Source organism: Sinocyclocheilus anshuiensis, unplaced genomic scaffold (assembly GCF_001515605.1).
Source record: "Sinocyclocheilus anshuiensis isolate Anshui unplaced genomic scaffold, SAMN03320099.WGS_v1.1 scaffold481, whole genome shotgun sequence".
In the NCBI taxonomy this organism is placed as follows: domain Eukaryota; kingdom Metazoa; phylum Chordata; class Actinopteri; order Cypriniformes; family Cyprinidae; genus Sinocyclocheilus; species Sinocyclocheilus anshuiensis.
The window spans coordinates 2,823,484-2,836,912 of record NW_015539907.1 but is presented as its reverse complement, the minus strand read 5'-3'; the positions used below and the strand labels follow the sequence as shown (position 1 = coordinate 2,836,912).

At 36.0% G+C, this 13,429-nt stretch overlaps 1 protein-coding gene across 5 annotated transcripts in view; it reads left to right on the top strand.

Moving 5' to 3' along the window:
* kif23 (kinesin family member 23) overlaps positions 1 to 4,396 on the top strand; it is an 11,317-nt gene extending 6,921 nt beyond the window's left edge. For 4 of the 5 annotated variants that reach the window (XM_016483267.1, XM_016483265.1, XM_016483264.1 and 1 more), the window contains 7 exons: positions 1,140 to 1,313; positions 1,418 to 1,600; positions 2,631 to 2,864; positions 2,947 to 3,035; positions 3,124 to 3,199; positions 3,712 to 3,782; positions 3,874 to 4,396. In XM_016483267.1, coding sequence (XP_016338753.1) covers positions 1,140 to 1,313; positions 1,418 to 1,600; positions 2,631 to 2,864; positions 2,947 to 3,035; positions 3,124 to 3,199; positions 3,712 to 3,782; positions 3,874 to 3,889 — 843 coding nt within the window. In that variant the 3' untranslated portion in view covers positions 3,890 to 4,396. Of the gene's footprint in view, positions 1 to 1,139; positions 1,314 to 1,417; positions 1,889 to 2,630; positions 2,865 to 2,946; positions 3,036 to 3,123; positions 3,200 to 3,711; positions 3,783 to 3,873 lie in introns of those variants that run through there. The other variant, XM_016483268.1, reaches the window with a different exon arrangement.
* The last annotated feature ends 9,033 nt before the right edge of the window (positions 4,397 to 13,429 follow it).

Here is a 13,429-nt window from a genome sequence, read left to right as displayed (position 1 = left end):
TGTACATGATTGTTTCTCCTCTATGCCCCGCCTTTTTGAAACGCGTCGATTTTTACAAAGGCGGGGCATAGAGGAGAAACAATAATGTACAGTATGTGGAAAATAATGTGTTTTTTTAACTTTAAACCGCATAAAAGACATTTCATTACACCAAATACACAAAATAATGTTATTTTTAGCAGCATCATATGACCCCTTTAAATTGATCAAAAGTGACAATTACATGTGTAATGTTATAATTTTCTTTTAAGTAAATTTGAAAAACAAATGAGTTACCACAAAAATCTTAAACTGCACAACTGTTTTCAACATTGATAGTAAAAATGTTTCTTAAAGGGGTCATATGATGCGATTTCAAGTTTTCCTGTCTCTTTGGAGTGTTACAAGCTGCACACATACCAGCTTCATCACTGTGTCTGTCACGTGACTCTGTTCCCCTTTCGGGCTCTGTCTTTACATTTATTTTGAAAGATGAAGCTCGCGATTATGGTAAGGGGCGTTACATTTCCAACGAGTGATTGTGGTGTTCGGCCAATCACAATGCACTGGGTCAGCTGGCCAATCAGAGCAGACTGCGCTTGTCGGAAGGAGGGACTTTGTAGAAAACGAAGCGTTTGAGAGAGGCGGGGCATAGAGGACCTACAATAATGTACAGTATTTGAAAAATAATGTGTTTTTTGAACATTAAAGCATGTCAACATATTCTGTTACACCAAATACACAAAATAATGATCTTTAAAAAAGCATCATATGACCCCTTTAAGCACCAGATCAGTATATCAATTTCTGGTGGATTTCTAATGACTGCTGAAAATTCAGCTTTGCCGTCATGGGAGTGTATTACACTTTAAAATATATTAAATTAAAAAATGTATAGTTGTTATTTCACTTTTATTACTTTTATCACTTTTTTGTATTTTTGATCAAATGTAGCCTTGATGAGCATGAGTCTCTTTAAAGATTAGAACTTTTGAACAGTAGTGTATGAGTGTATGTCTGCCTGATAGCTTTATATCTGGCATTTACAACGCAAATTAAGCTACAATAATTATGGTTGGAATGACAGTTATTTTAAGTGTCATACTAACAAAAGTTCTGAATATGGCCTCTAATGCATCTGCAAAATGTTTCTGTTACAGATTGACATTCTACAGAAAACTACCAACATCTATGAAGAGGACAAGCGATCTCTACAGCAGGAACTGGAGAGCAGAGAACACCGGCTGCAAAGGGAAATGTCTGAAAAGAGACGCATGGAAACACGCATGCAAGGCATTGTCACTGACTCCAAGCTTAAGTGGGAGAAGGAGTGTGTGAGTGTCTTCCCATAGACCATATGCGAAATGATTTTTTTTGTGTCTGTAGAATTTAATTTGTTAGTGGTGTGATACATGCAGCTTTTGTTTGTTCTCTACAGGAGAGGCGGGTAAATGCCAAGCAGCTGGAAATGCAGAATAAGCTGTGGGTGAAGGATGAGAAACTCAAACAGCTCAAAGCCATCGTGACTGAGGGAAAGACGGAGAACCGGCAGCCACAGCGGCCCTCCAGAGAAAAGGACAAAGTGCCTGCCAAGAGATCCGCTTCCCCGTCGCCTGTTCCTGTACGTTTAACTGACATACGTTTCTAGACCGCCTGCCCCTGAGATTTATGCCTAACCTAATCCACAAACCTCCTCTTTATATGTCCATGCATGGTCTGCTATTGCAGTGTGTGTGTATAAATACCCTGTGCACTTTTTTACAGATTCCAACCTGTTTTTAATGCCGTAAATGCTGTTTTTAATGTACTGGTGTGTGTTGCATGCAAACAATGTGTGTACTAATCTCATGTCGCTTGCAGTCTCCCTACAATGGTTCTCAGTCATCCCTCTCCTCCCTGGAGCCCATATATAACTTCTCTCAGACGGTCAGGCCAGATCCTCACTTCCTCAGACCAGGCAGTGTGTCTGTGGCCTCCTGCATCTCCGAGTGGGAGCAGGGTGTCCCACAGTCTTGCAGGCAGGGTAGCCAGTCGCCTCCAGTCAGTAGGAAGAGAGCTCAGGGCCTTCCCGACAGTCTTAGCAGGAGAAGAGGCAGGTGTTGGGCCAGAGAGGTGCCTGTCCAGCCAGCAGAGGTAGACCTAGAGGAAACGAGTCACTGGGTCAGTGGAGTAACTTGCTGTAGTTGTAGGTAGAGCTTCATCAAGACACTAATGTAGACTCAATGTAGACCTTTTGATCTGTTTCTCAGCTGCATTAATTATTACCCAGAAGATATATATGTAAAATAAGGTATTATGTGCTGCTTATTTTAACCATGTAATGGCATTTTCTTTGCACTTTTAGACAAATAAATTTGAGTTTTCATCTTCTCATTGTCATCTGTTACTCCTGCACGTAATTTAACTTGTCTAAAGTGTGTGAAAAGCAATTGAATAATGTCAGCATTTACAGCTTTAATCTGCATACTGAAAAGCATATTTATCTTTTGGAGCTTGTTTGAATGGGAACATTTTCAGCTTTTTTCTTCCCTCTTAACCGCTTGGTACGTTTAGTTTGTGCTTCTGTAGAGATTGACTAACACACTAATGCTTCAGCATGCTTAAGGACCGTCTTCTGTTTGTCTTACTGTGTTTGTGTTTTAATTGAATAGACTGGGCCGCCGGTTCGGCCTCTACACAGACGCTCGCACTCCGCAGGTGGGGAGAGGTGGGTTGATCATAAACCCACCACTAACGTGGACCTGGATACAGTTCTGCAGCCAAACATCCCCAATGCCATCACAGTGAATGCTCCCAATGAGAAAGCTCTGTCCAAGTGTGACAAGTATGTTCTGACGCACCAGGAAGTTGCATCAGATGGAGAGATCCAGACCAAGCTAATCAAGGTAGCTTCTTTTTCTAGTGGTCTTGCTCAATCTGACTGGTTTTGGTTGTCAGCTGAAACTCAAATCTTTTGCTCTTTATCAGGGTGAAGTGTTCAAAACTAGAGGTGGAGGACAGGCTGTTCAGTTCACAGATATCGAAACGCTCAAGCAGGAAAACCCTGTTGCAGCCAGGTAATGACCTCCAATGCAATTCAAACTTGGCAGCAAATTTCTAGGTCTCGTAGTAAATGCTCTGTATTGTTGTGCTTTTTGGTTGTAGCCGTAAGAGACGATCATCAGAGACAGGCCCAGATGGTGAGCCTATGGAAGGAGACTGGACTGATGTGGAGACAAGGGTAAAATACTGATATCAACACTGATCAACAGTGACTTTTTTTGGTATATTAAAAACTGGCTCTCATCAAATTCAGTGAAACCGTGATATTGTGAAACAGTATTGCAATTTAAAATGACTTTTCGGTTTTAATATTTTAATGTAATTTATTCCTGTGATTTGCAATTCTAAATTTTCAGAAGCCATTACTCCAGTTTTCAGTGTCACATGATCCTTTTAGAAGTCACTGTAGTGTAAAAAACACAAATATTGAAAGCAGTTGTGCTCTTTAATTTTTGCGAGAACCCTTTTTCTTAAATTCTTGGAACAAAGTTCAAAATACAGCATTTGAAATTGATTTTGTTATATTGTGATTTTTACTGTCACTTTTGATCAGTTTAATGCATTCTTGCTGAATTTCTATAAAAAATGTAAACTTGCTGACCCCAAACGCTTGAATGGGGTTGTGTGCATAATTTGTATATTTTAAATATGAAAATATTTGTTTCCTAACCCATCGTCTTTATTCTCTAGTGCTCTGTGGCATTGGAGATGAGAGCTGGCTCAAACCTGGGACCTGGATACCAGCATCACGGATATCCAAAGTAAGCTCTTTATTTGCATACAGTTTCATTTGTTTGTAGTCACACTGGTGAAAACAGCTTTTTAAAAAATTGCCTCAATTTTGTTTTGTAGACGCAGAAAGCCTTGAGACTGCTCTAGTATTGTCATCACAGCAGAGTCCTTTCCTCTCGAAGCCTCTTATCACTGTGTGCAATAGCAAATTCACTTTATAATATTTAACTTTTTAAAAAAAAATGCTTTTATGGAAAAACTTTTTTTTATAGAAGACTACACAAGTTCACCAAAGCTGTTTTTGTACTGCATTTTCTACCTGGGTGTTGCCATGTAAAATTCATTTTGGTGTGAGTGTGGGTCTGGGTGGGTTTCAAAACAAAAGTGTTACAAATGTTGTTTTCTAACTGTCTCTCAAGCACATTAGGTATTTGTTTTTATATATATATATATGTTGATGTGTACTCTCTTGCATTTGGACAGTTGGGACAATCGAAGCATCTGCTGTTTCTTTAAAAATCCTTTAGTAAAAGTCATTTTCATGACTTTAGTAGGCAGCACCTTGGAACAGCACACTTTCCATGTAGTTTCACTTGTATGACATTGCTGCAGACAAAACTGTTAATAAACGGCATTTGATATACTTGTTTGGTTCATATAGTGGGTTATTTTGCTCATCTCAAATTTTTCCTTTTGGTTCATTTGTAATGTAGTTCTCAAAGCACTTGATATGGTTCTATAAGGAAGCAGTAGATGGCAGCAGTGCTTAAACTATAGAAGTCAGGAGTTTTAATTCTTACACCAAGATGGCCATGGGTCATATTATTGTTTCATGTAGGCAATGGTTACTTTAAGAGTAAGTATGAGACTTGTGAAGTAAACTGAAAAATAAAGAAATCAGAATGGAGTGTTTTGTCATTGAGCTGTAATTACAATATGTCAAATGTGTGACTTGATTTCTTAAGAGATATTTCACACTAACTAAAAAGTGAGACTCGTGCAAAAAAAATATTGTCCAAGAAATTAGCTTTAGCAATGTTAGTCTTTTCTTTGTTTAAATGTGAAAATGTTTAAATGGTATTTCCATTACAAAATATTTTCATAAAATATTCATAATCTGAGATGAGGTGCAAACGTCATGTTTAGTTGTCCCATGTATGTGCAGTGACTATTAGTTGACTAATTGTTGTGAGAGCTGTTTAGTCCACAGCCGGTAGTTGAAGAAACTCTTATATGGAAGTCTATTGAAAAGTTAACTTTACTCTGACCTACAGGGTCCCATGTAAGAATGTAAGTGAAAGAAAATATTACAATTACTAACTTAAATTAAGTGGATAATGTGATTAAATTGTAAAATTGTATTTATTAAATAATGCATCAAATCTTAACTTGGCGTCACTGAAATACATTAAAATCCTCAATTCACACAGACCCGATGTAAATGTGCCAGACAGTGTTACTGAAATCATGCACTGTTGTTGTTTGTACATGACCACAAGTGACATGAGTATGACTAAAACAGATCCCAAAAACTTGGTTCTATTGTTTTGACTTTTTTTTTAGTGCCAAAGGGGTGAAAATGGCCAAATCATGTGTTTCAACACAGCTGTGTTTTCTTTGTTGGAATTCTTGAGTCGTTGAGCTCTTTGTTTGGAAGGTGTCGTGCTTCTGTTTTTGATGAAAGATTCAATACAGTTTCAAAGATATTGGATCAAAATAAGAATTACCTTCATATAACCTGAAAATGTTCACACATCTCCCACATATCGTATGAGAACAAAGATGTATGCACGTCTTTATGATGGTATGAAGTTATTCAGTTGCAGAATAAACACAGAACTTCTGAGGAAATGTAAGCTATGGTCTTTTTCAACAGTACTTCTCATACTAAGACTGATTGTTGAATTAGACTGCTGACTTTGTGCTTAGCATAACATCTATTTCTTTAGGTTTTTAACGGTTATTAAAAATGGACATTGGTTCTGGCAACTTTAATCGGTTTCCTTCCATCAAGCTTTCCTTTCCAAAATTTGAGCCTACAGTCATCCTGCATGTATGTAATTGTGTTTTTTGGTGGGTTACGGTTGGTTGGGTTTGGTTAGGATTAAGATGTTAGAGGGTGATTGAGTGTTTGCTGCTTTGAGCAGAAGCAATTTTGTATCAGGATAAAAAGTGTGCCTGTGCGTACAGGTCAAGGGGATCGGAGCGGCAGCAATTCCACTGAAGTACACTCTTAAAAATAAAGGTGCTTCAAAAAGTTCTTCAAGCGATGCCATAGAAGAACCATTTTTGGTTCCACAAAGAGCCATTCAGTCAAAGGTTCTTTAAAGAACCATCTCTTTCTTACCTTTTTTATAATCTGAAGAACCTTCTTTCGCCACAAAGAACCCTTTGTGAAACAGAAAGGTTCTTCAGATGTTAAAGGTTCTTTATGGAACCCTTTAGACAAAAAGGTTCTTCTATGGCATCGTGAAGCACCTTTATTTTTAAGAGTGTACCTGAAGAGGACCATGTCTAAAAGAGTTTGGAGCCCAGACATTCCATTTCAAATGAGGCAAACTTCCTCCAAAATATTTCCCCAATATTTCAGCTTCCTTTCTGGATTTACCTTTTGATTAAAAAGATTGCTTACAAGGCCTGAACTGCAAATTTAATTTTGAAAGAATTTCGATTTCTACCATTCATTCCCCCAGCAAGCTTGTGAACATTACGAAGGTTTTTCTGCTCTGACTCAAGGGTATGTTTTTGTAACTGAGTCCGCTCCTATGTCTGTCTGCAGTGTTTGGGATTTCTTTTTCAGCTGAGAATAAAACCATAGTCTTGTTTATTTCAGAAGATTAAACTATCTGCCCATGGATTGTACAATAATTGTCCTCTGTGACACATCTCGGTCTCAGTTCTGTACAGCTCAACCCTCCCTCTCTCTCTCTTTTAGCTCCACAGCCAAGTCCTGATGGTGGATATCTCATCTGCTCCTCTGACTCCATTTCAATTTGGAGGCACTAGAGAGTGACTAACATGGAGCGCCTCCAAGAGAGGGTCAAGGGCTCCAAGCAATGAGCAGACATTAAACTCACTTGTGCAAGCCATCAAGCGCTCTGCTTTCTGACCATACGCAGTTTGATGAGTCACACTACAATATAATCATTTGGCTCGGCTGGCAATGGCTCTGGAGTTAGCGAGAACATTATACTATGATAGAGCTTTAGATTACTGCATTAGGATTATGATCCAATGAAGTGAGAGAAAGAATAAGAGAGACGCATGAGCAAGACTTGAAAACTACCACTCAGAGAGCACCTTGCTTGAAAATGTAGCAATTTCAAACATAAGCACGGATTGCTCACTTATGCTCTGGTGTGAAAGGTACTTTTGGCACTGTAAAAAGCCTTCGCTGTTATGGTGAGCTTGTTGATTTATGTATGTTGTAAGAGATTAGAAAAGCAATTTTAGGAATTGTAGTTTCAGTCACTAAAATGTATACATTGGGTAACAATGTATTTGAAATGAAGGGGATTGTCTAATGGGGGCTGACGTGTTGAGATCACATGAGTCAAATACTACTCACTTTATCTCAGTAACCCCCTGTTACTACATACTTTCATTTGTGGAATAAATTACTGGCTGCCGGCAAATAAAGAGCATTTACAATGACACTGGTTAAGCTTTTGCCAGTTTAAAGACAACTATCATATCAGTCATGGAAATAAAATAAAATAAAAATTATAAAATTAAATAAAAAAATATAAAATAAAACAAAATACCGAGTGCACCTTTAGAGTAAATAGTCTCTTTGATAATCAAAATGTTTCAAATTTAACCTTGTTGATAGTTTATTTGGTCTGATAGATTTCTCACTGTAAAAAGAATTGTAATAATGAATGGGATGGAGTTCCACTGTTTCAACAGGAATAATAAATAATAAAAATGTTCCAAAACTGCATGAATATGCAGTTCCTAAAACAATGCAGAAATAACTTTTTAGCCAGGTGACTTAAGTGGAGAAGGAAAATCTTACATTAAAAACATTAAAAAATAATGTTCACAAATGAATCAAAATAGAACGTAAAAAGATTTTGTGTTGACAAAAAAAAAAAAAAAAAGAGAAAAGAAATGAAAGTCCTCGAGCAATTAAATTTTCTACTATAAAACAAATTGGATCATGCCAGGGGAGAACTAACCAGAATGCAACAGTAGTCATTTGGCTCATTTCTAAGGAAGGAAGTTCTTTTAGCATAGTGAAAGTAATTCTCTATTTAAGTGCTTAACCTGCAGAATACACAATAAAGAATTAAAAACATGCTGGAAAGAAAATACCGGATACTGCCTACTTGAATTCACACTAATTAGTCAGCTTGGCTTTTCAAAATAAATGATTGCATGGTTTATCTGCTATTTGGATGATTAATTCCTGCAAAGAGTCTTTTTCTGTCCTCTGTGAGTCTATCGCTTGCCGCAGGAGAAACGGACACAAAATAATTTGGAGTAAGGCAGACCGTCTAATGAGGTTCTCACTGCGTTTCCCCACCACACCGAACCATTACAGATGCAAATTTCTTCATGTTTATTCCATGCGTATATGTAATCGGCCTGTGTACTCTACGGTCATTTTCTCATTAATGCGATTCAAATATTCAGTTTGCCCTTAATTATTCCTCTCCCATTTCAACCGACACCACAGATGCAGGTAAAATGGAAGATTTTCATCATGTCAGATCAAACGCCGATCAAATCAACAGGCCATGTAAACCAGGTGTCCTTCAGCTTCAAGGCCTGTCAGGTCATGTCAGTGCAGTCATCTCCGGCGCACAGGCTGTTGCTGTTTTCCCATGTTTGGCTGATGTTATGTATTATGTAGACACTCAGGGAGTGGATTGTCAACACTTAGTGTTTGGCATTATGCAGTGGAAACCTTCTTCACATGCTGTAAACAAGGCTGCCATGCCAACTCTATTAATCATTTAACCACTGGGCAAAGGCTGGTTATGGTGGTCAGCTGAGGAGGCTTTCTAGCAGCCTTTTAGCTGAATTAGATGAGGGGGGCCGGTTTTTCCTCTCTCATATCATGATGGCAGCTTCCCCTCAGGGGCGATGAGGTTTAGAAGGGCATGTTGTGGTTGGTGGCGGTTGAACCGCAGATGAGGCTGCCCTTTAAAGGCCCATATACCTATCTAGATGTGTCCTGGGGAGCAGTCACTGACATTAAAACTCAATTAGTGGACGACTCTGTAAATACTGCATGAGCCCGATGCTTTGCTAATGAAGGCCCAGAGCACGGTTCCCGCTCTACATCTTGATATGTCAGGACCGTGGCTGCCTGCGAGCCAGCGTGTCAGTCCAAAGGGAGGTTAAAATGCAGATGAGTGTTGACAGTGGGGTGCAATTGTCATTCAGCGCGTCTCGTGCCCTCCCCGGGGTCTCATCTCACTTTACTGTGGTGCTTCACTCCTCTTTGGCTCCTGCTCATCATCACGCATACCAATACGCAGGGTAAATTGAGATATGAGCTGCACCGGGTCAGTCTATTTTGTCCTGAAGCGCATTCAGAGCGCTGACTGAAAATGTGTTCTGTATCGCCTGAACTGCCTCTGCTGCATGTGGCCATCTAAAATGCTTTGTTTTAATTTCTAGCTTCTCATGTAACAAAAAGGGTGTACGTTTAACACGTTTCACCACTCTTTTGACTGATTATTGAATGGATAATTAGTCCAGAATTAAAAGTGTCATTATTTATTAAACTCAACCCATAATACAGTGCTAACTTTCTTCCGTGGAACAAGTTTAGCAGTATGTTGGCATTCTGAATCTTTTTGTCATTACAGTGAATTATTGGAGTATGTTTTGCAAGAAAATACTATTTCAGTCTTTCTCCTTCAAAATTTTACATTTAGCTCAATGTGTTACTTGCCAATTGTTTGTAATTATTTGCAAAATTTACTATCAAATTCTTGGATAATTGGAGTATGTTTTATTAAAAAAATATTTCAGATTTTCTACTTCAAAATCTCACTATCATTTAATGTGTTTCTTGTACTGTAGATTGTTTGTAATTACGTGCAAAATTTACTATCAATTTCTTGTATTGCTCATTCTTGTATATTGCGCCAGTAATTGAAGTATTTTTTACGAAAAAACTAAATACTATTTCAGCATTTCTACTTCAAAATCTCACAAAAATTCAATGTGTTACTTGTCGATTCTTTGTAATTATTATTGCGAAATTTACTATCAATTTCTTGTAAATTGCTCATTCTTGTATATTGCGCCAGTAATTGAAGTATTTTTTACGAAAAAACTAAATACTATTTCAGCATTTCTACTTCAAAATCTCACAAAAATTCAATGTGTTACTTGTCGATTCTTTGTAATTATTATTGCGAAATTTACTATCAATTTCTTGTAAATTGCTCATTCTTGTATATTGCGCCAGTAATTGAAGTATTTTTTACGGAAAAAAAAAAATACTACTTCAGTATTTCTACTTCAAAATCTCACTATAATTCAATGTGTTACTTGTCGATTCTTTATAATTATTATTGCGAAATTTACTAGCAATTTCTTGTAAATTACTTGTTTTTGTATATTATGCCAATAATTGGAGTATGTTTTACAAAAATACTATTTTAGTATTAATCTCACTATAATTAAATGTTACTTGTTGATCTTTGTAATTATTTGCGAAATTTAGTATCAGTTTCTTGTATATTGCGCCAATAATTGAAGTACGTTTTACAAAAAAATACTATTTCAGTATTTCTACTTCAAAATCTCACTATAATTCAATGTGTTACTTGTCGATTCTTTATAATTATTATTGCGAAATTTACTAGCAATTTCTTGTAAATGACTTGTTTTTGTATATTACGCCAATAATTGGAGTATGTTTTACAAAAAATACTATTTTAGTATTAATCTCACTATAATTCAATGTTACTTGTTGATCTTTGTAATTATTTGCGAAATTTAGTATCAGTTTCTTGTATATTGCGCCAATAATTGAAGTACGTTTTACAAAAAAATACTATTTCAGTATTTCTACTTCAAAATCTCACTATAATTCAATGTGTTACTTGTTGATTCTTTGTAATTATTTGCGAAATTTACTATTAATTTCTTGTAAATTGCTTGTTCTTGTATATTGCCCCAGTAATTGATGTTTTACAAAAAAAAAACACTGTTTCAGTATTTCTACTTCCAAATCTCACTATAATTCAATGTTATGTGTCGATTCTTTGTAATTATTTGTGAAATTTACTATCAATTTCTTGTAAGTTGCTTGTTCTTGTATATTACACCATAATTTGAGTACGTTTTACAAAAAATACTATTTCAGTATTTCTACTTATATTCTTTGTAAAATTTTCTAGAAATTTCTTAGTGAAAACTGTTTCTACATTACTTTTTTTTTCATTGTGGAAACCAGGGGGCTGTCAAGCTCCAATAAAAACACCCTAAAACAGGTCCATATGCATTATATTACAAGTATTTGGAAGTCATATGATCTTTGTATCTTGCCTGATAGCCGTGGTCACAATTCACTTTCACTGTATGAAAAAAAAGCAGCTTGGATATTCTGCTTTAAATAACTCATGACATGAGGGTGAATAAATGATAACAGATTTTTCATTTTTGGGTGAACCATCCCTTTAACAGATACTGATAAATATTATTTAATGGAGTTAATGGACGCCTGCCAGACATCTGTTTGGAACCTTTCATTATATTTTAAAATGTAATTATCTTTGTGAAAATGAGACAATGATTCTCTTACTATGAAGGATATTTGTCCAAAAAGAGGAATGTTACAATCAACAGATCTGGTGCAAATGCCAAAAACTCATAATAAAAACATGGATGTCTTCCAGCATAAGCAACATACGAAACAAGTAGTTTTCACAGAATAAATATCCTTTCATGTGTATCACAATATGAGGATGAATGAACTGTTCATTATTTTCCCCTCAGGGTCTTTGTTTCTGACTGTGCTTTAACTCTCTGCAGCTGTCAGTTGTTTTCGTTCTTGAAGTCTAATGCATGTGCTGCCCACACTCTAACAGGCTGTGACCTCGCAGCGGTGACAGTCTGCCAGAACTGATTTCCGTTGACTCACTTTTGCTGTGACCACTGCGAGTCCTTCACAGAGCTGCACAGTTACATGGCTTGTTGGTTTCATCCAGTTACTGTTGTGCAGTTGGGCAAGAGTCTTGTCTGCATGCAAGCTACCTACAATACATATACAAAGCTACTATTAGATTAAAATCTGTGTCTGGATAAATCTTAATCAGAATCTCAATTAAAGTGATAGCAACAAAATGGAATGTATCTATCTATACAAAAACTGGTTTAAAAAAAGAAAAGAAAAAAAAACATTTAAAATCAGCATGAAATAAAAATTGATCTTATCTCTTTTGTTAATGAATGATATTGATCTTATTGTGCTGTGAATGATTCATCCATACAAATGTTTCTTGTCTTTCTTTCTTTCTGGTGCTCATAATTTTATATATATGTCGTATATATATGTCATATGTATGTATGTATATATATATATATATATATATACATATATACACACCTTGCTACGTGTACTGTGTTAGGCTCCAGTTACATGGCTTGTTGGTTTCATCCAGTTACTGTTGTGCAGTTGGGCAAGAGTCTTGTCTGCATGCAAGCTACCTACAATACATATACAAAGCTACTATTAGATTAAAATCTGTGTCTGGATAAATCTTAATCAGAATCTCAATTAAAGTGATAGCAACAAAATGGAATGTATCTATCTATACAAAAACTGGTTTAAAAAAAGAAAAGAAAAAAAAACATTTAAAATCAGCATGAAATAAAAATTGATCTTATCTCTTTTGTTATTGAATGATATTGATCTTATTGTGCTGTGAATGATTCATCCATACAAATGTTTCTTTTCTTTCTTTCTTTCTGGTGCTCATAATTTTATATATATGTCATATATACGTATATGTCATATGTATGTATTTATATATATATATGTCGTTTTTTTTAAATCCATTTCACATTTTAACCAAACATGTATTTTAAACATGTATACCACATAGGAACTTTACTTTTGAGTGATGACTGATAAATGAATCCTGGTTTTAACTGGTTCATCAAAACAAACTATAGTCAAATAAACTAGTCTAAAAATCCCTTGAGTTTCTTGAGAAATCAGAAACATTCTTCTCACCTTATTTTTAACATAAGACCGGATGCAGCTATTTGTACAAGGCTGTATAATACAGCTCACCACGCTGCTGCTTGATATTGCAAACTGGCATTTTTTAATCACATTATTTTAATATATTGTCAGAATCAAAGACACACTGGTTTGTAGCACAAATAGTTTTACTGTTATTCTTGTTATTCCTCTAGATATTTACGTGTAGTGGATCGGAAGTCCCACACACTTACAGAAAATATCTTACTTTTGCATTGCAAAATAAGGTGGATAATGTATGACAAATGTTATATGCACTACCTCTAGTATGCACTGTGTACACTAAGTAGTATTGTGAGGTATTTAATTCCTCAAAATTAGGCTGTGAGCATCTGGCATGCTTTTTTGTTGCATGCCGTGTTTTAATGCCTGTTGAAATCTGTTTGATTTCATTGAAATTATACAGAATAATAAAAAAAAAAAAAATTTTTGTGCTGACGG